The sequence below is a fragment of the Protopterus annectens genome, chromosome 2.part2 (assembly GCF_019279795.1).
Source record: "Protopterus annectens isolate FY-2018-M chromosome 2.part2, PAN1.0, whole genome shotgun sequence".
Lineage (NCBI taxonomy): Eukaryota > Metazoa > Chordata > Ceratodontiformes > Protopteridae > Protopterus > Protopterus annectens.
Window position 1 is genome coordinate 807,266,562 of NC_056730.1, and position 21,327 is coordinate 807,287,888.

Here is a 21,327-nt window from a genome sequence, read left to right on the forward strand (position 1 = left end):
TTCCTTGTTTGGGACGAACCCACGTAGTTGGGTGTCGGTTTTGTGCTAGGTTTAATAAGCGCACTATAAACGGAGGTTAGATTGCGCTAGGTTAGTCTTTGGCAAGAGGTGTAATTATAATATGCCGTCGGATGTTCCGACGCCCGCTTCTACTAAGAAGCGCAAAGACAAATCTTTAAAGCCTAGGCAGGAGGATTTGTCCGTTACGGACGCCGGATCTTTAGAAGCTACAGCTGAACAGGTGGATCCGGCTGAAGTTTCTGTTGAGGCCCAGGGGGAAACTTTGATTTTACATGATGTGGCCTCTCAGGAGGCAGGTCAGGCTGAAGGGGCCTCTCAGGTTACTATTCTCCCTTCTATGCCTAAAGTGGTTAGGCCTTCTGTTACTGTTTCTAAGGCTCCTTCTAAGGGCAGGTCTGTTTTGCCTTCCTCTGGTGTCAGTTCTGGTTCTACAGGGTCTGTGCCTAAAAAGCACATGCTTAAAATGGCAGAGGATTTGATTACTTTAATTAGAGGTTCTATGCCCCCTCCTGATAAGAGGCCCAGGATGGAGCCAGAGTTGGAAAGTTTGGAGCAGGCCTCAGATGATTCATAGTCTTCTGCTGAGGACATTCAAGATTTCCCTCCTTATTCTGATTCTGATGCAGAGGATTCCACTCCTTCTGCTTCTCCTCCAGAGGATTTTTCATTTTCAGAAACTCTGCATTCCATGAGGGAGCATTTTAAGTGGGAAGGACAGGATTACTCTGATTCACGGAAGAGACTTAGGGAGTTCTTGTTTTTACCACAGCATAGACCCTTAGCTATACCTCCGGTTTTGGATGTTGTTTCAGATGTTTTCTCGGAAGCTTCTCTTAATCCAGATTCTGTGCCTCCTGCTCCAGTTAAACCGGACAGGTATTACAGGGTGCCTGAGGCTCATAAATATCTTTATAAGAGTCCTAGGCGGACCCAGAAACTATTAGTCAGGGGCCTAAGGGTGTTAGAGCCTCTGTTGTTAAGAATCCGGTTCCTCTGGATAAGGAAGCTAGAGCTTTGGATAGATGGGGTAAGAAGGTGTATACCTCTTCTACTTTAGCAATGAGAGCTTTGAACTGCCAGTTTCATATGTTGAAGTATCAGAATTTCCTCCTTTCACAGCTAAGATCTAAAGTGGATGCTTTGGCAGAGGGCATAGAGTGTAAAGAATTGCAGGATTTAGTGCATGTTTTTGAACAGGTGGGAAAGCACTCTTTGCAATGTGGTTTTGATGCTTTACAGGCTTCTTCTAAGGTGGCTGCCACTGGTTCAGTTATTCGTAGGCACGCCTGGCTTAAGGATCAGAATTTGTCTGAGCATGTTAAGTCTAGAATTCTGGATGCCCCTTTACAGTCTGAAGTTTTGTTTGGTCCTCCTGTGGAGTCAGTCTTAAAGAAAATGGAAGACAAGGCTAAGTCTATGCAGACTGTTAAAGATTTTTTGCAGGTACAACCTCCAAAGTTTAGTAGAAATTGGCCTACTAAGGGGTGGGCGTACCCTTCTTCTGATTCTCAGTCTAGGGGTAGATCTAGGCGTGGTAGGGGCAGAGCTCAGAGTACCTTCAGGCCGAGACAATGGAGTTCGCCTGCTCAATCTGCTGGTGAGGGCAGGGGCCAGTCCTTTCGTAAACAGGCCCAATGACCTGCATTTTCAGCTGCCAGATTCTTCTTGCCTGGCAGCTCCTTTGGGAGGAAAGTTGGCTCTTTTCAAGCAAAATTGGCATTTAGTCATCCAGGACAAATGGGTATTGGACATTATAAACCGAGGTTACAAGTTCTATTTCCATACCATGCCTCCTTTCAAGGGCATCCCAGACGTCCCTCCTCAGCAAAGAATAGAGGCTCACAAGCAAATTTCTTTACTTCTTCAAATAGGAGCTATACAGCCAGTTCCTCTGTCAGAAGTGGGCCTAGGATTTTATTCTCGCCTGTTTCTAGTTCCAAAGAAAGGGAACACGTGGAGACCAATTTTGGATTTATCTATCCTCAACACTTACCTGGACATTCCAAAGTTCAAGATGCTGACTTTACAACAACTTTTACCTCTGTTGGGAAGAGATCACTGGATGGTTACTCTGGATCTCAAAGAAGCTTACCTTCATGTTCCTATCAGGCCCAGTTGCAGGAGGTACCTGCGTTTTCGGGCTGGAAATTTACATTATCAGTTCTCTGCATTGCCCTTTGGCTTACCTACTGCGCCCAGAGTGTTCACGAAGGTTCTGGCTCCAGTGATAGCTTTTTTCAGACTAAGAGGAATACAGATTTATCCTTATTTGGACGATTGCCTGATTATTGCACAAGAAAAGGACGAACTTCTTCATCATCTACAGTATGTGATGGCAGTGTTAAGATGCCTAGGGTATTCTGTGAACGAAACAAAGTCCAGTCTAGTACCCTCTCAGGACATGTGCTTTCTGGGTGTGAGACTGAATACAGCTTCCCAGATGGCTTTTTTGACCCCGGACAAACAAAGAAGCCTTTCTCTTTATTTCCATCAAATGTCTCTACGGTCCAGGCTGACTGCAAGGACAGTCCTTCAAGCCTTGGGGTTCATGGCATCTTGTATTCTGGTGCTTCCCAATGCCAAATTGCATATGAGGAAGCTTCAATGGTATCTCAAAAATGTATGGACACAGCACTGCCAAGATCTAGACACTGTCATTCAGATAATACCTTGCATTCAGAAGGAGTTTTGTGGTGGGCTCAGGAATGTCACCTAAACAAGGGACTCTCTGTGACCCGGCCAGAGGCGAGTCAGATTCTAACGACAGATGCCTCGGACAAGGCTTGGGGAGCACACCTCAATGGAAAATGGGTGCAAGACACGTGGCCTGTCAAACTCCAACATTTGCATATCAACTTGAAGGAAATGTTAGCAGTCCAGTTTGCATTGATGGCTTTCAAAGATTTACTTCACCCAGGGCAGGTGTTGATTCAAACAGACAACACTACTGTCATGTGGTACATCAACAAGCAAGGGGGAACCCATTCTTACCCTCTTTGCAGGCAAACGATGATTTTGTGAGAAACTGCTCTCAATCTACACCTCAATCTTCAGGCAAGGTTTCTACCAGGAGCACAGAACTCCTTAGCAGATGTGTTGAGCAGACAAATAGTGGATCCTCACGAGTGAAAATTGGATCCTCATGTATTTCAAAAGTTGACAGTGTTATGGGGAACTCCAGACATAGATCTGTTCGCTTCTCCACTAAATTGCCAGTTGCCAAAGTTTTGCACAAAAATGTTTCATCACACAGCTTGGAAGGTGGACGCTCTCTCATTCTGTTGGAACAATCTGCATGTATATGCCTTTCCACCTCTGCCTCTTCTTCCCAAGGTACTTTTGAAGGCCAGACAAGACAAGCCAACCATGATTTTGATAGCACTGGATTGGCCTCGACAACACTGGTACCCACTACTGAGGAGTTTAGTACGAGAACCTCCATGGCCTCTGCCTTTGATTCCGCACCTTCTGTCACAAGAGGGCAATCACTTCCTCAATGTCAAGATTCAGTCTTTGCACCTAACAGCCTGGCATATTCTGTTTTAGACTCTGGAGGGTCTCAGCTTCCACAACAAGTTTTAAATGTTATTTTGGAGGCCAGGAGGCCTAGTACCAGGAAAGTTTACTCTGATAAATGGAGGAGATTTTTTATTTGGAGCAAAGGAAAGGACTTTGATGTCTCCAAACCTGATTTAAGTGTTGCTCTTCAATATCTTACTGAGTTATTGGACAAGGGTTTGTCTTTCTCCTCGATAAAGATCCATGCTGCAGCCATTTCTGCTCACTATGATTGTGACCCTCCTTTATTCTCTCATCCTTTGTTTAAGCAATTTCTTAGAGGGCAAAGAATATAAGACCCCACGTAGAGCTCCTACTCCTGCTTGGGATCTCAATTTTGTGTTGGAAAAACTTACTCTACAACCTTTTGAGCCTGCAGCTACTGCCGAGTTAAAGTATTTGTCATGGAAAACTGCTTTTTGTTGGCCATTACCTCTGCAAGAAGGGTTTCTGAATTACAGGCCCTCATGGCAGTGGAGCCTTTCCTGATTTTTCATAAGGATAGGGTATCTTTGCACTAATCCTTCCTTTATGCCTAAAGTGGTTTCTAGTGTGGCCTTAAACCAAACTATTCATTTGCCTACTTTTATGCAAACCCCCAAAATAAAGGGAGAAAATTTTGCATACTTTGGATATTCACAGACAGTTGCGTTATTATTTGAGCAGAACCAAGGAGTTCAGACAGTCTCAGCAGTTGTTTGTTTCTTTTGCTTTGGGTTCACAGGGTAAACCTGTTTCAAAACAAACTATTTCTAAATGGATTGGGTTTTGTATTTCTTTCTGTTATTCCCATCATGGTAAGGAGATTCCTGCTGGAATCAGGCCTCATTCCACTAGGGCTACTGCTACTTCTACGGCCTTTCTTAGGGGTAGCTACAAAGACATTTTGGAGGCAGCTACTTGGAGTTCAGTGCATACTTTTTCTAAACATTACCACCTTCCTCTTTATTCTAAGTCTAGGGCTGGATTTGCTACTGCAATTTTACAGGGCATTTTAGCAGCCCCTAATGCTCTATGATTTTTACCAACCTCCCTTTCCCGTTGCTTTGGGATTCTACCCATAAGTAAGGACTGCAGCAATGTGAGATGAAGAACATAGTACAGTTTTGTACCTACCATAAATGTAGATGTTCAAAGATCCACATTGCTGCAGTCCAATTTACCCTCCCTCCTTCCCCACTGTAGTTTGACATGGTGCTATGCTTTAGGTGATGGTTGTTGTTGGGCTTGTTTTTGGGAGGTATTCTGTTTTTGGCTGTGGCCTTTCTTGTTTGGCCTTCTGACATCTGGGGCAAGAAAAGACTGAGGATATGACGTCGGTCATGCGCCTTTATACCCTGACGCTCTGATGTCAGATCTAGGCGCCCATGACCAACGTCAGCCTAATACTTTGGTATTCGGGCCGACCGAGGACAGCGGACTACCCATAAGTAAGGACTGCAGCAATGTGGATCTTCGAACATCTACATTTATGGTAGGTACAAAACTGTACTTTTCAAGGCAGTCTCTATGCACCATCAGTTCTTTGCACTTCCCTTTGGCTTATCTACTGCACCCAGGGTATTCACAAAGTGCGTGGCTCCAGCCATTGCATACTGCAGGCAGAGAAATATTCAAATTTACCCATACTTGGATGCTTGCCTGATTCAGGCAGACAGTCAGGAATTGCTACTTCAGCACCTGGCATGTGTAAAGAGACTTCTAACTTCTCTGGGGTACACCGCCAATGAAAAGAAATCATATCTGGTGCCCAGCCAACAGATTGTTTTCCTTGGAGCAGGCTTGAACACAACTTCCCAGATGGCATTCCGCACACCAGAAATGCAGGTTCATTTGACAAACTTCTTCAAACTAATGGCCACCAAGACCCATCTATCTGCAAGCCCTAGGGTACATGGCCTCATGCATTCTACTAATTCCATATGCAAGACTGCGTATGAGGAAACTTCTATGGTACTTAAAAAGTCTCTGGTGTCAACAGTCTCAGGACTTGGAAACACTGTTTCCTATCATTCCTTGTCTAAGGGCAGAGTTCCTTTGGTGGGCAGAGGCTTGCAACCACAACAAGGGACTTCCTTTCACTCAACCCCTCGCCGCCCAAAACCAGACAACAGGCGCACAAGACTATGCATGGGGGCTCACATGACAGGCAAATGCATTCAAGGCAAATGGAGCCCAGGGCAAATTCACCTGCATATCAATCAAAAAGAAATGTTAGCTGTACAGAATGCTCTGACAGCCTTCACATACCTTATCTTTCCAGGACAACTCTTGATAATGACAAACACTACCACAGTTATGTGGTACATAAACAAGCAGGGACTAACTCATTCCTACCCCCCTCTGCAGATCAGCCATGGCCCTTTGGAACACAGCCTTGAGCAACCAAGTGCACCTGGAAGCTCAATTCCTGCCAGGCAAACAAAATTCACTGGTAGACATGAGCAGAAATCTGGTCCCACAAGAGTGGAAACTGGAACCCAACTCATTCAAACTTCTAATCAACAGGTGGGGAACACCAGAGCTGGATCTCTTTGCCCCCCCCCCCAAACCATCATTTGAGCAAATCTTGCACCAAAAATCCCCACAGCCAAGCATGGCGAGTGGATACCCTATCCTTTACATGGGAAAACCTCTCAATTTATGCCTTCCCCCTCTGCCCCCCTCTCAAAAAGTACTACTCAAGATCAAGCAGAACAGACCAAGGACAATCCTTATTTGCGCTAGACTGGCCATGCCAACACTGGTACCCACTCCTATGCAGTCTGACAGCAGTGGCACCCTGGCACCTACATCAGACCCCCCCTCCCTGCTGTCCCAGCAGAGGGGCAGATTTTGCATCCTCAGCTGCAAACTATGAACCTTGCAGCCTTGCTTATTGCCTGAACACACCACCAGCAACCCTCAGCAAACAGGTGCTGGATGTCATCCTTGAGGCCAGAAGGTCTAGTACTAGGAAATCTTATTCAGAAAAGTGGAAAAGATTGAACCAGTCTCGAGGAAAGGACACTGCCGTTCCATCCTTACCTCTAATTCTAGATTATCTAACAGAGCTGCTCCACAAAGGCCCTTACTTCTCATCATTTAAGTTTCATGCCTTGCCCTTCTCAGCCCATTATAATACAGAGACACATCTCTTTTCTCACCCTCTGATCCAACAGTTCCTGAGAGGAGCTAACTATTTAAGACCCCCGAGGAGAGCTCCCACCCCTGCCTGAGACCTTAATTTTGTACTGGAGAGGCTCACGCTTCCCCCTTTTGAACCTGCTGCTATAGTGGAGTTAAATTTCCTCTCTTGGAAAACAGCATTATTTCCAGCCATCACTTCAGCGAGAAGAGCTGTAGAACCCTTCCTTATTTTCCAGCTGACAGGGTCTCCATCAGGACTAACCCATCATTCATGCCCAAGGTGGTATCCAGTGTGGCTTTAAACCAATCCATTCATTTATCAACCTTTTTCCCTAATCCTCTGAATAAAGGGGAGAAGATCCTGCACTCCTTGGATGTGCACAGTCGGTTCAAGTTCTGCCTTGACAGGACTAAGCCTTTCAGAAAATCTAACAAGCTGCTAGTTAGCTTTGCTACAGGGGTGGGCAAGGCCATTTCAAAGCAAACCATTTCCAAATGGATAGCACTCTGCATCATTTTCTGCTATGAACACCATGGAAAACCTGTCCCACAGGGGATCAGAACTCATTCCACTAGGGCTACCTGTACTTCTACAGCATTTCTCAGGGGAGTCCCTACCAGGGACATCCTGGAAGCTGCAATCTGGAATTCTGTACACACCTTCACCATGCATTACCACTTACCAGACTTTTAAAAATCCAGAGCTGGATTTGACACAGCAAATACTGCAAGGCTTGGGGTTCATGACCTCCTGCATTCTACTAATTCCATATGCAAGACTGCATATGAGGAAACTACAATATCTAAAAAGCCTATGGTGTCAACATTTTCAGGACCTAGAAGCAATGATTCCTGTCATACCTTGCCTGCGGTTAGGGTTCCTCTGTTGGGCAGAGGCCTGCCACCAAAATAAGGGACTACCATTCACTCTACCCCCTGCCGCACAATCCCTAACAACAGATTCATCAGACTATGCATGGGGGACTCACCTGGCAGGGAAGTGCATTCAGGGCAAATGGAACCCTAGTCAAATGCACCTACATATCAGTCAGAAAGAAATGTTAGCTGTACAAAATGCTCTGACAGCCTTCAAGGACCACATTCTTCCAGGACAATTAATGGTAAAGACGGACAGCACCACTGTTATGTGGTACATAAACAAACAGGGGGGCACCCATTCTTACCCCCTCTGCAGACTAGCCATGGCTATGTGGAACACAGCCTTGAGTTACCAAGTGCATCTACAGGCTCAATTCCTGCCAGGAAAAATAAATACACTGGCAGACAAACTAAGCAGAAATCTCATGGACCCACACGAGTGAAAACTGGAACCAAAGACTTTCAACATGTTGACAAACAAATAGGGGTACCCAGATATAGACCTGTTTGCCTCCCCCCAGAACTACCAGTTGGACAAATTCTGCACAAGGACTCCTCACAAACAAGCTTGGAAAGTGGATGCTCTGTCCTTCAGCTGGAAAAATGTATTAGTTTATGCCTTTTCTCCTCTGCCTCTCCTACCCAAGGTACTACTAAAGATTAAACAGGACAAACCAAGGATTATACTGATTGCACCAGACTGGCCATGCCAACACTGGTGTACCCCCTCTTGTGCAGTGTGTCATTGCTGCCTCCATGGCACCTACCTCAGACCCCTACTCTGTTGTCTCAACAGGAGAATTGGATTCGGCACCCTCAGCTTCAAACCCTGAACCTGGCAGCCAGGCTAATTACCTAATCTCTCTGCTACTATCCCTCAGTAAACAAGTGTTGGATGTCATTTTGAAAGCAAGGAGGCCTAGTGCTAGAAAATCTTATGCTGAAAAATGGAAAAGATTCTGTGCCTGGAACCAAATTCAAGGGATGGGCACAGTAGTGCCCAATTTACTTCAGATTCTTCAGTACTTAACTGAGATGCTTCACAAGGGCCCTTCTTTTTCCTCTATTAAAATTCACGCCACGGCCATTTCAGCTCGTTAAAACACAGAACCTCTCCTCTTCTCTTACTCACTGCTCAAGCAGTTCATTAGAGGGGCCAAAAACTTAAGACCACCCAGGAGAGCCCTAACTCCAGCCTGGGACCTCAACTTTGTATTGGAAAAAACTCACTCTTCCTCCTTTTGAGCCAGCTGCAAGTGCAGATTTAAAATTCCTTTCTTGGAAAACAGAGTTCCTTTTAGCAATCACTCCAGCAAGAAGGGTATCTGAATTACAGGCCCTTATGTCGTTGGAGCTTTTCATCATCTTTCATATGGACAGGTTTTCCCTCAGGACCAATCCCGCTTTCATGCCCAAGGTGGTATCCAGTGTGGTTCTTAATCAGTCCATTCATTTGCCTACCTTCTTTTCTAATCCACAGAACAAAGGGGAACGGATACTGCGCTCCTTAGATGTGCACAGACAACTTAGATTTTACTTGGACAAGACTAAACTTCAAAGGAAATCTGAACAACTGCTGGTGGCATTTGCTGCAGGGGCAGAGGGAAAGGCTATTTCAAAGCAAACCATTTCTAATTGGATAGGCCGTTGCATTCTTTTCTGCTATAAGCACCATGGAAAACCTATCCCACAGGGGATTAGACCCCATTCAACCAGGGCTGCATCTACCTGTACAACCTTTCTCAGAGGTGTACCTACCAGGGACATCCTAGAAGCTGCTACCTGGAGTTCTGTACATACTTTCACCAAGCATTACCATTTACCAATTTTCTTTAAATCCAAAGCTGGCTTTGCCACTGCAGTCTTGCATGGCCTTATAGCTGGTCCTAATGCTATCTAAATGCCTCCTCCCATCCTTAGCTTTGGGAATCTACCCAAATGTGATGACTGCAGCAGTGAAACGCGAAGAACATAGTAAAGTTGTGTACACTTACCATAAATGTAGATGTTCGAGTGTATTCACTGTTGCAGTCCTGGTTACCCTCCCTCCAGCCCCCTGACTTCTTTTGGCTATACTTTTACTCTCCTTTACTATGCTTAAAAGGTTTTTGGTGTATTTGCTTTTTTTGTTGGCGGTGTAACCTTGTATGTATGTATTTAATTGCTTTCCATTAGGTGGGGCACCTGACATCTGGGGCAAGAAAAGCTGATGTAATTGCGTCGGCTTCATCCTTTATACCTCTAACTACCTGACGTCACGGAAGATGAGACAGCATCCGACGCTGGACCCAAGACTTTGGTAATCAGGCCAACTGAGGGCTACTGCAAGCAGATAACCCAAATGTGATGACTGCAACAGTGAATACACTTGAACATCTACATTTATAGTAAGTGTACACAACTGTACTTTGTCCATTTTCATTCTTCAACTTCCCACCCACCAACCACCCAACCCTTTTCTCAGCAAAGTTCTGGAAGAATGAGATAATGTATGGACATCGCTGTCCTTTATGCTGAGCTTCAGATATAGCTCCTTCTGTAGGATTTATCCAAATGTATGTGTATTTATGCATACACATTGGCGGATATCACTTTAGGGCAATCAGCAAACAAGATCTGAGGTATTTTAGGGGGTTGGTGCATTATGGGTAAGGGAAAAGCTTGAGAGCTTTTTGGTTACCACGAGCTTTAGTAGCGGCCAAGTCGGATCCGATAACAGCTGAAAAATGAAAATGGACGAAAATGGATAATACAGATGGAACATTATGGTGAGTACATAACTACTTTTTTGCACCTAAAAAGTGCTAATTGTGTTATCTCCTTGAGCTTTTTGTTCTCAAAATCTAAACTACTATAAATCAGTGGCGCTTGCATATTTTTTGTCCATTTGCTATTACTTTCTTTGTTACAACACATGTGAGAAACATGCAGCTATGTGTAGAGAGGCAATGAGTGAGTATAAGGAGTTTATTATCTGAAATGCACAAATCTGCATGTGTACATTTTTGGCAAAACATTTCTGAAGGTACAGGCTAAAAAAGGGGGTAGGGGACTTGCTGAATTACATGCTTATCTTTGAAATGTATCAGGAGGAAACCTAAGAATTATGTGAAAACTGACAGCGTTTCTGTTGTATAGTTGTGGTCTCTCCGTCTGTTTGCTGAACTGTGCCGTGGTCCTACTTGGGCTTGTATGTATGCACCAAAACAGAAGTGCTCTGTGTTCCTCTTTTTTATGTAGGCATACTTTATTTTACATTTTAAAATGCAGATTATTTGCTGCCTTATGGCCTAATGGTGGAGTGCAAGTAATTTCCTTGTATATTGTACTGTGTTTCATTATCTGCTGATCAGTTCTGAAATTAGAGTTTAGTAAAGCTTAACAAATCAGTGCTCATTCTTTTAAATTTTAGTTTTGCTTCTCAGTTTGTAGTGTGCGCATATATTTATATTCCGTAATGTACACGTGCTGTGAAGAAGATTTAGATTGTGGCTAAGTTGTGAGCTCTGGCTGTGTCTGCTTTTACAGATGTGCATTGTGCAAATACTGTTAAGCAGTGCTTGACGTGTTTTAATAAACTTGTGTTTGCAGGTGGTATCATGGTAAATTGGACCGTACAATTGCTGAAGAGCGTCTTCGCCAGGCAGCAAGATCTGGGAGTTACCTAATCAGGGAGAGTGATCGGAGGCCAGGTTCTTTCGTGCTGTCCTTTCTTAGTAAGACAAATACTGTCAGCCATTTCAGGTGAGCAACAGATATCGTACTGTACCGTTTTGTTAGTCATTTATGATGATGATGTGGTATGCTTTACAGGAAGTATTTTCATTCTGTTTTTATTTGAAACTATTAAATATGAGAGGAGTGCATCTCATAAATATTCAGGGATGTGTATATTCCACCATAGCTTATCCAGGACAAGTATGTGAAGTGTGAGAAGTACAAAAGCAATGCTGGTTCATTTTTTTTACAATATTAAGTGAAAAGGTAGCCTGTTCTTAAATGACCAAGTAAGATGGTTTCAGCAGACCTGTATACTTTGTCCGTATATTTTTGCCATGAAGACATTCTACAGACTATTACCGTTTACCCTGTATATTCAGAAAAGGAAATTCTAAAAGAAAAGTGGTCTCTTATAGATGCAATACACTCGTAATAGCTGAAGTCTTCAACATGCAGTGGATGCTTGGTTTCATTGTGAATACTGGAGACCAGTGATGGTGGCAATAGTAATGTAGAGGACAGTAACGCAGTGCAGTACAGTCTTTGTCTTCCATTTTGCTGCATCTGTCTGGATCTTCACACAGTTGATTTCGTAATTCAACCAGACTGTTATTTTTCACTGTACTGTACTTTTCCTTGAGGTGTTTTCCAGTTCTGACAGCAGTATCATGCACTTGAGTACAGGATCAAGCATTATTTGTGGATTCACTGCAGATTTCTATAATAGTTTTTATTTTATTTATTTATTTATTTAACATTTGTTGACCGGGAATGTCCGACTAGGTTCCACAGAGCCTGTTTTCAGCGGAGGCCCGGGGAGAAATGCTCCAGATGTAGTGCTCCAGAATAGTGATGGAAGTTATTTTGTCTCTCTCAGTACAGGACGTGGAAGAATACATTAATTCAGGCATAAATTATATGCTGTACTTTCCAACTTTTACCCATAGCTCTCAACCTTCCATCCCCAAAATGAGGAACACCAGCCCTCATAATGTGGAACAGATGGGCAAAATGTGAAACACATACTAATGGCATGCTAACAGCTTTAATTAGGAAAGTCATAGGATGGTTACAATATGATGGTTTTACTTGTATTAATTCATTAAAAATATCTTTTATGATTCATTTGTATTTACCATGGATATCAGTTCATAACACAGAATGTGTGTCAGACCCTCTCAGTGTGGAACTTTGAAGAACATGAGCATTTTAAGACCCCAAATGAGGTACGTTCCTCATAATGAGATACACCTGAAAACTGTCCTTTAACCCCCTAGCTGTTACAACAGCAGCAATTTGAAGACCTCCCCCAGCACACACACACAAAACAGTGCAGTTCATCTCTAATGAGGACTGGAATTCTACTTGCCCTGACCCTTTTTATGAGAGTATTCATGTGGCATGCAGTAGAACCACACTGGATATAGGCATGTATGTTTCCTTTCGCTCCACCGTAGTACACTTCCAATGTGTGCTGCTTTAGGGGCATGCCTTTTATAGGCTGACTCTCTGCTGCTGTTGTAGTTCTTCCCAGTTTTTTTTTCCTTGAAGCTTAGCAGGCAGCTAGCATTAGCTGCTTATTCCTCCCTTCCCTGGCCGTTCTTGTGGCACCCAAACTCTTATCAGTCTCTGTTCACCATTAGCACAGGTGCATTCCCTACTTCTGTTCTATTAGTCCGGTTTTGACATTTCTTTGTTCTGCTAATTTAGGTAGGTGTCTTTGTCACAATATCTTTCAGCATTGTGTAGGGTATGATAGGCCAGGCACATAAGCAAGCTAAGTATAAGTAGACATTCAAGCAAGGTATACTTCAGATGAAACATTAATTTTACATAATCTGCCCAAAAATTGATAGCTAGCCAAGAAGAACACAGATGTGGCTTGCAGTGAGCATTTCTCTGAACTTGTAAATTTTTGTAGAACTGTGGTGTCTTGGATTAATTCACCTTGGGTTTCTACTTAATACCAGAATATGAACTTGCTCAGTGATACCTAGCAATTCCTCTTGCGGATTGTGGTGTGTAACACAAGGCAATAGCCTCATTTTGATTGGGGGAGTGTTGCTGCATAGTTGATGACTTGCTTTTGTAACTGTGTTATGTAGGCAAGGCAGTCTCCAGTTGGATTGTGGGGCAGAGGACATTTGGAAGAATGTGTTGGCTCTGCCATCTGCCATGGAAGAAGGGACAGCAACCGATGCAGGACCCAAGACTTTGTTAATCAGGCTGACTGAGGGCAACCTGCCAGCAGATTACCCAAATGTAATGACTGCAGCAGTGAATACACTCGAACATCTACATTTAACTTTGGGTGCTGGGATAAGTGTTTAAAGTGCTTTTCACTGTTTTTTTTTTTTTTTTTTAATGAAAAAATGGCTGCATTTTCAAAACCTTCCTGAGGATGTCAAAGCTGAAAATTTGAATTCTCTCTCTCAGATGAAGAGCTAGTTTTTTTTGACCATCTGTTGTAGAGTTTTTAAAAAGTGTGATGAGAAAGATAAGCTGGTTCAGGAATTTCCAAAGGTTTTTCAGCTTTCTTTCTCAGTTTGTCAAGCATTTTTTGCTACCTCTACATCTCTGTGGAACTGGCAAGCGCAGCAAGCTGCTTGTAAGCAAAAGTTGAAAAAGCTAGAGCAGGGGTTTCTAAAAAGAAAGGAGGAGCTCCCCTTAGAACAAAGGACAGTCTAAGTCTGAATGACTGTCTACAAGACCTTCCTCCACTTTACGACTGTGGCAAACCAGTAAGCCTTCCAGAAAGTCTGAACCTTCATTTCTCTCTCTTTGGCAGCAGACAGTCTCAAGCAGTTGATTTTTGAAGGTAATCCATTAAGGTTACTTAAGGCAGTGGGGAGTCTTTCCCTCCTTTCCAAGTGATTATGCCTCATCTCCCAGATCATAGTCTTCTTTTTCCTTCAGGCCAGTCAGCACCTGTTGACTCAGAGTGATAGAAGTGGTCCTTCCTCTTCAGCTAGAAGAAAGGTTTTATTTAGTAGTGTTTCTGGTGCCAGAGAAACAATTTTCTTGAATATCAGATGTTAAGTTGTCTATCTCGCCTTTATTCTTGCTGTTTGGGATCAGAGCTGATCCTCGGCTCCGACTCTGCCATCTTCAGTAGCTTGAGAGCTGTTTACTGGCTCGAGGCTACCCCTTATCCCATAATGCCTAGTGATAGCTTCCCAGATCTCATTTGCCGCTTCAGCTGCAAGGGTGTCGATTTTCTGGCTCAGGCTCATATATTTAACTTTTTGTGCAAACTTACCTTTAGAATTTAAAATTTCTAGTATCTTTTCTATTTAAAGTTAGTTATACATGTTGTAGCTATTTTTTCTATAGTGTCTCTCCCTTTTTGACAGAACTCGTTTAAGTTGGAGAGTTGTCCTTATCCCTCCCCCATCCTTAGGTTAGCCGTTTAACTTAAAGGCTCTCCTATTTCTTTTTCCCCTTATTGTAAAAAAAAATAAAAAAATATAATATTTAATTTTATTATGTTAGATTTCCTTCATAGTTATAGATACTACTGGTGTGTTTTGTCTAGTGTAGTACTGTTTTTTTGTCAGTATTTACTTACTTAGTCTTCATTTTTTGGTACAGTCATGTCTAAGGAAGCTAAGATTTCTGGATTCAAGAAATGTGGCTCATGCTGTCAGAAAATGTCTCTGACAGATGGACATGCTAGTTGCATCTATTGGTTGTGCGCTGATGTCCTTCATGGATGCATCTGCAGTCATAACAAGTGGGTTGTCCTGTCGTCAGGCAGCCCTGCAGTCGGCCGGATTCCAAAGTCCGGGTCCGGCTTCGGCTGATGTCGCACTCCACCCGACGTCATCTCTGCTGGTCTTCGGGTATAAAAGCATCAGCCGACGCCATTTTCCTCAGTCTTTCTTGCCGCGTGGCGCCCGAAGCAGAAGCTGTTCGCAAGTGCCGGTCGGTCGGATCCAGAGATTACTTCTACCGAATACTACTTCGAAGACTTCTAAAGCTAAGTACCCCGTTGGGGACTCTTTCTTGCCTCAGCCGATGTCAGAAAAAGTTAACAATTGTTTAACCTGTGGGAAACAAATACCTCATAAAGATTTCCACTCTTACTGTCTGCCTTGTTTAGGCCCAGCCCACGACGTAGCAGCCTGTTCGCCTGTGCTCTTTCAACCGACGAACGCTTAGGCGTCGGTCGGAGTTTGCAGAACAGTTTTTCGGTACTGATTTTGCGTACATTATGCCGCCGGATCCTCCGACTACCCCCAAAAACGCAAAGATAAAGACCGACACTCGCGGTCCGCGGGTTCGGCCGAAACCACGGCAAAGCAAACCGAGTGTCTCGGTTTCGCCGAAACCGAGAAAACTGCTCAAAGTACAGCTGAACCTATTCTTACAACTGAGGCCCCTGCTACAATTCTTGAATCGACCTCAGAAATTTTACCCACTACGGTGGTTGACTTATCAGACACCATCCCTTGGATGTCTCTACCCCAGCACGTGGTGCTGCTAGGCCTCCAGCAGCCATGTCCATTAAGGCCTTCGCCAGGGCTAAAGCAGCCAAGACTACTAAATCAGTGCCTGTTAAACCCCCCTCATCCAGGCCCTCTTCTAGTTCTCAAATGCTTTCTTTGGCAGAAGATTTAATTTCTTTAATTAGAGGATCTCAATCTCACCCAGACAGGGCCTCTCAGCCCCAGAGAAGAGACCTAGGGCAGAGCCCCTGAGCCAGTGTCTTCTGATGATTCTGCTGATGAATCAGACATAACTGACCAGCCTGAGGCTCCCTTTTCCAATTTTGAAGATTCTGATGCTGAAGAATCCATTCCAGCTGCTTCCCCACCAGAAGAATTCTCCTTTGGAGAAACTTTGCATGCCATGAGAACAGTTCCAATGGCAGCAACAGGATTTTCAGACTCCAGAAAAGACTTAGGACCTTTCTGCACCTCCCACAGCACAGGCCCTTAGCTATACCTCCTGTTCTCTCTGTGGTGGATGATGCTTTCAATGATGTTTGCTCCGCTCCAGATTCTTTACCCCCCAGCCCCTGCCAAACCAGACAGATTTTACAGGGTGCCAGATACTCATCACCACCTTTACAAGGCCCCTCTTGCAGACCCAGAAACTATATCCCAGGGTCCCAAGGCAGTAGCCGCAACCACAGCTAAAAACCCTATTCCTTCTGAAAGGGAAGCAAGGTCACTAGACAGATGGGGTAAAAGGTCTACACTTCAGCTACTCTCTCAGCTAGAGCTTTAAACTGTCAGTTTCACATGATACAATACCAAGAGTTTATGCTTGATCAGTTAACTAAAAAGCTAACTACTGATGAATCTCTTGATAAGAAATATGTATTAGAGATGGTAAATAACATACAACAGGTTAGCAACCATTCCTTAAAATGTGGCTATGATGCACTGGAGGCTTCATTTAGATCAGCCATGACAGGCACAGTGATAAGAAGACATGCATGGCTAAAGGAACAAGCTTTACCGGATCATGTTAAAGCTAAGTTGCTAGATGCTCCTATGGACAAGACAAGTTTGTTTGGTACACCTGCCCAGCAGGTTATGAAGAAAATGGAAGAAAAGGCAAAATCTGTTCAAACTGTTAAAGATTTCCTGCAGGTTCAACCCCAAGGTTTAGCAGGAACTGGCCTGCCAAAATTGGTCCTTTCCTGACTCCACAAAATTTCAAAGGGGCAGGAATAGACGTTCCAGAGGCAGAAACCAATCCAGAGGAGGTGCCTACAGAGGACGACAGTGGCAAGGTAACAACAGAGGCACAGACACAGCCACTGCCACTACATCAGCACAACCACAGTGACTTAATCCTAAATCCGCCTACCAGGGAACAAATAGCAGCTCCTCTAGGCGGAAAGTTAACCTTATTTTCAAAGAACTGGCACTACATAACAAAAGACAAGTGGATTTTACAAACCATAGATCAAGGTTACCGGTTTCACTTCCACACTTTACCAGTCAAAAGAGGAATGCCAAATCTACCTCCAAATCAAAAACAGAGGCTCTACGCCAGATAATGGAGTTAGCAAACATGAGAGCTGTGGAAAGAGTGCCAACAGCAGAACAAGGAAAGGGGTTCTACTCCAGACTATTCCTAGTTCCAAGAAAGGAAAAAGTTGGAGACCAATTCTCGACCTGTCCACCTTAAATACATACATCATTGTCCCAAAATTCAAAATGCTGACCCTACAGCAACTTCTTCCCATGCTGGGCAAGGAGTCTTGGCTGGTAACTCTAGATCTCAAGGAGGCATACCTGCACGTCCCAATTCGACCAATCTGCAGAAGATACCTCAGATTTCTTGCAGGATCAGAGCACTATCAATTCTCAGCATTGCCCTTTGGCTTATCTACTGCCCAGAGTATTCACAAAATGCCTGGCATCAGTAATCGCCCATTGCAGACTACAGGAATTCAAATTTACCCATACCTGGACGACTGCCTGCTACAAGGGGACAACAAAAGCAAGCTGACAACAGATTTACAAAGGGTCATTTACTTGCTACAAGGACTGGGATACACAGTCAATTTACAAAAGTCAAGGCTGATACCATCCCAAACAAGGACATTCTTGGGCTGAATTGGACACAGTACAACAAATGGCATTCCTGACTACAGAAAAACAAAAAGAACTTCCTCTTTACTTCTTGGCACTAACAAAACTGAACAAGTTAACAGCAAGAAAATTTCTACAGGCCTTGGGCTTCATGGCATCATGCATAATCTTGGTCCCATTTGCCAGACTACATATGAGGAAACTACAGTGGTACCTAAAGAATTTATGGTCCCAACACAGACACAGTCTAGAAACAGAAATCCCACTAATTCCATGCTTAAAACAGGAGTTCCTATGGTGGGCTCAGGCATGCCAGTCAAACCCAGGCCTGCCCTTCCGCAGATGTCAACCAAGCCAGACCATCACAACAGACGCTTCAGACCTAGGATGGGGGCCCACATGCTGGACAAATGCGTGCAAGGATTGTGGACACAGGATCAAATTCACCTGCACATCAATCTAAAAGAAATGCTGGCAGTAAAACTGGCAATCCAAAAGTTCAAACCATTCCTCAAAGAGGGCCAGTTGATGATAAGGACAGACAACACCACAGTCATGTGGTACATCAACAAACAGGGAGGCACTCATTCATACCCCTATGCAGAATGACCTTGGAGCTGTGGACCCTGGCACTCAGCTACAACATTCAGTTACAGGCAATATTTGTACCGGGAAAGACAATACTCTAGCAGACATACTAAGCAGAACCACTGGATGCCCACGAATGGAAGCTGCACCCGGACATCTTCAAGACCATCTCAAAGAAATGGGGAATGCCACAGATAGACCTATTCGCATCACCTCTCAATCACCAGCTCAAAAAATTCTGCACAAGGACATTCCACCCACTAGCATGGAAAGTGGACTCACTCTCCTTCAACTGGAAAGGCCTAACAGCATATGCATTCCCTCCTCTTCCTATGATACACAAGGTACTACTAAAAATCAAGGAAGAACGTCCAAGGATAATCCTGATAGCCCCAAACTGGCCAAGACAACACTGGTACCCACTACTGAAGAGCATGTCTCGGAACAACATCTGGCCAATACCCTGATGCCTTTGATGTTAACTCAGAACAACTACAGCATCATACATCCAAACCTAAAACGCTGCAACTGACTGCATGGAACATCACATAGCAGCAGCTAATCCAGAACTTTCCCAAAGAGTTAAAGACATTATTCTTGAAGCACGCAGACCTTCAACAAGAAAGAACTATGCTGGAAAATGGAAAAGGTTTGTCATTTGGAGTACCGACAGAGGAAAAGATGTGTCAAACATAGATATGCCTAACATTCTGGAGTATCTGGCGGAACTTCTTCATTCAGGCCTGTCCTACTCCTCCATCAAGATACATGCATCAGCTATTTCAGCAGAATACAGCTTTGATCCTGCTGTTTTTCACCCTTTGCTCAGGCAGTTCCTCAGAGGAATCAAGAATGTAAAACCTCCCAGGAAACCACCATTACCAGCTTGGGACTTAAACTTTGTGCTAGAAAAGTTGACACTAGCACCCTTTGAACCAGCAGCAACAGCAGACCTACAACACCTGTCATGGAAAACTGCTTTCCTACTGGCAATTACTTCAGCAAGGAGGGTTTCAGAACTACAGGCCTTAATGGCAGTGCAACCCTTCCTAATCTTCCACCAAGATAGAGTGTCCTTGAGGACTAATCCTACATTTATGCCTAAGGTGGTATCCAGAGTATCTTTAAACCAGGCAATCCACCTACCTTCCTTCTTTCCCAACCCACAAAACAGAGGGAAAGAATACTGCATACCTTGGATGTACATAGACAGCTACGCTACTACTTGGACAGAACAAAAATAGCAGAAAGACTGACCAACTTTTTGTAGCCTATGCAACAGGAAGGGAAGGAAAAGCTATTTCCAAACAGACAATCTCCAAATGGATAGGAAATTGCATACGATACTGTTACTCCTTCCATGGAAAACCAATTCCACAGAACATAAGACCTCATTCTACAAGGGCAACAGCCACTACCACAGCCTTCTTACGAGGAGTGGCAACCAAAGACATTATTGAGGCGGCTACTTGGACCTCCGTGCATACATTTGCCAAGCATTATAATTTGCCTCTTTATTCCAGATCCCGAGCAGGGTTTGCCACTGCTGTACTGCAAGGGATCTTAAACACACCATAATCTACCTTTTTCCTCCTCCCCTAGTTGGCTATGGTATTCTACCCACTTGTTATGACTGCAGATGCATCCATGAAGGACATAGTACAGTTTTGTACCTACCATAAATGTAGATGTCCGAACTGGATAGCATCTGCAGTCAGGATTACCCTCCCTCCTTCCCCTCTGTGGTACTCCTAGGGTGTTTACCCTCCTAATAGCTAGCTGTTGGGGGGGAGTCTTTTATGGTGTATTTGTTTATTGTTGTGTTTACCTCTATCTATTTGGAAACATTGGCATCTATCCAAATTTTACCCTGCAAGAGGGCTACTGGCATCTGGGGCAAGAAACACTGAGGAAAATGGCGTCGGCTGATGCTTTTATACCCGAAGACCAGCAGAGATGACGTCGGGTGGAGTGCGACATCAGCCGAAGCCGGACCCGGACTTTGGAATCCGGCCGACTGCAGGGCTGCCTGACGACAGGACAACCCACTTGTTATGACTGCAGATGCTATCCAGTTCGGACATCTACATTTATGGTAGGTACACAACTGTACTTTCACCTGCAGGACTCTTGTTCTATTTGCCATGCTTTTAGTCCAAGAGTCCTTCAAGAGCGTAAGAACAAACTGATTCTTTAGGGGTCTGTTAAAACCCCAGGATTCACCAGCAAAGAGTTCACAGCCAGTGAAATCCCCAAAATCCACTAAGCCATCGGCTCCACCCTCGGAGCCGACTCCTGTGCAGGATTTATCTTCTAAGTCTGTTCCGGCTGGCACCGACAAGACAACCTCCCCGGATGCTTCGGAGCTGTTGCGGAGCCACAAGAGGCTGAGGTCCCCTTCCTTAAAGTCTGTGCATTCGGCTCCTCGGTCTCCATTACTTCAAAGTGAGCGTAGCCACCGATCCTCTTACTCCTCTCGATCCTCTAGGTTGTCTGATCATGATGTGGAGAAGAGTAGTCAGTAGGTTGCTAAAGTCACAGGCACTAGCTAAATCCAGCCCTCCTCAACAGGTATTGGCTCTGTCCACTTCACTTGATGATGATGTTCATGTTTCACTGTTGCAGTCATTACATTTGGGTAATCCTGCTGGCAGGTTGCCTTCAGTCAGCCTGAATTCCAAAGTCCTGGGTCCTGTGTCGGCTGTTGTTGCCCCTTCCCTGATGTCAGGTCGTCAGGGGTATAAAAGAAGCAGCCAACGCCATTTTCTTAAGTCTTTCTTGCCGCACGTTGCCCGAAGCAGAAGCAGTTTGCAAGTGCTGGTCGGCCGATTCCTGAGATTTTCATGTTCGAGTTTCAGACCCGAAGTCTTAAATAAAGCTA

General features: G+C 44.2%; 1 protein-coding gene across 1 annotated transcript in view; it reads left to right on the forward strand.

The window, feature by feature from the left end:
• The window catches only part of RASA1 (RAS p21 protein activator 1), a 3,076,403-nt gene that overhangs the window by 402,957 nt on the left and 2,652,119 nt on the right, over positions 1–21,327 (forward strand). The window contains exon 2 of the mRNA XM_044064149.1: positions 11,179–11,331. Coding sequence (XP_043920084.1) covers positions 11,179–11,331 — 153 coding nt within the window. The remainder of the gene's footprint in view (positions 1–11,178; positions 11,332–21,327) is intronic.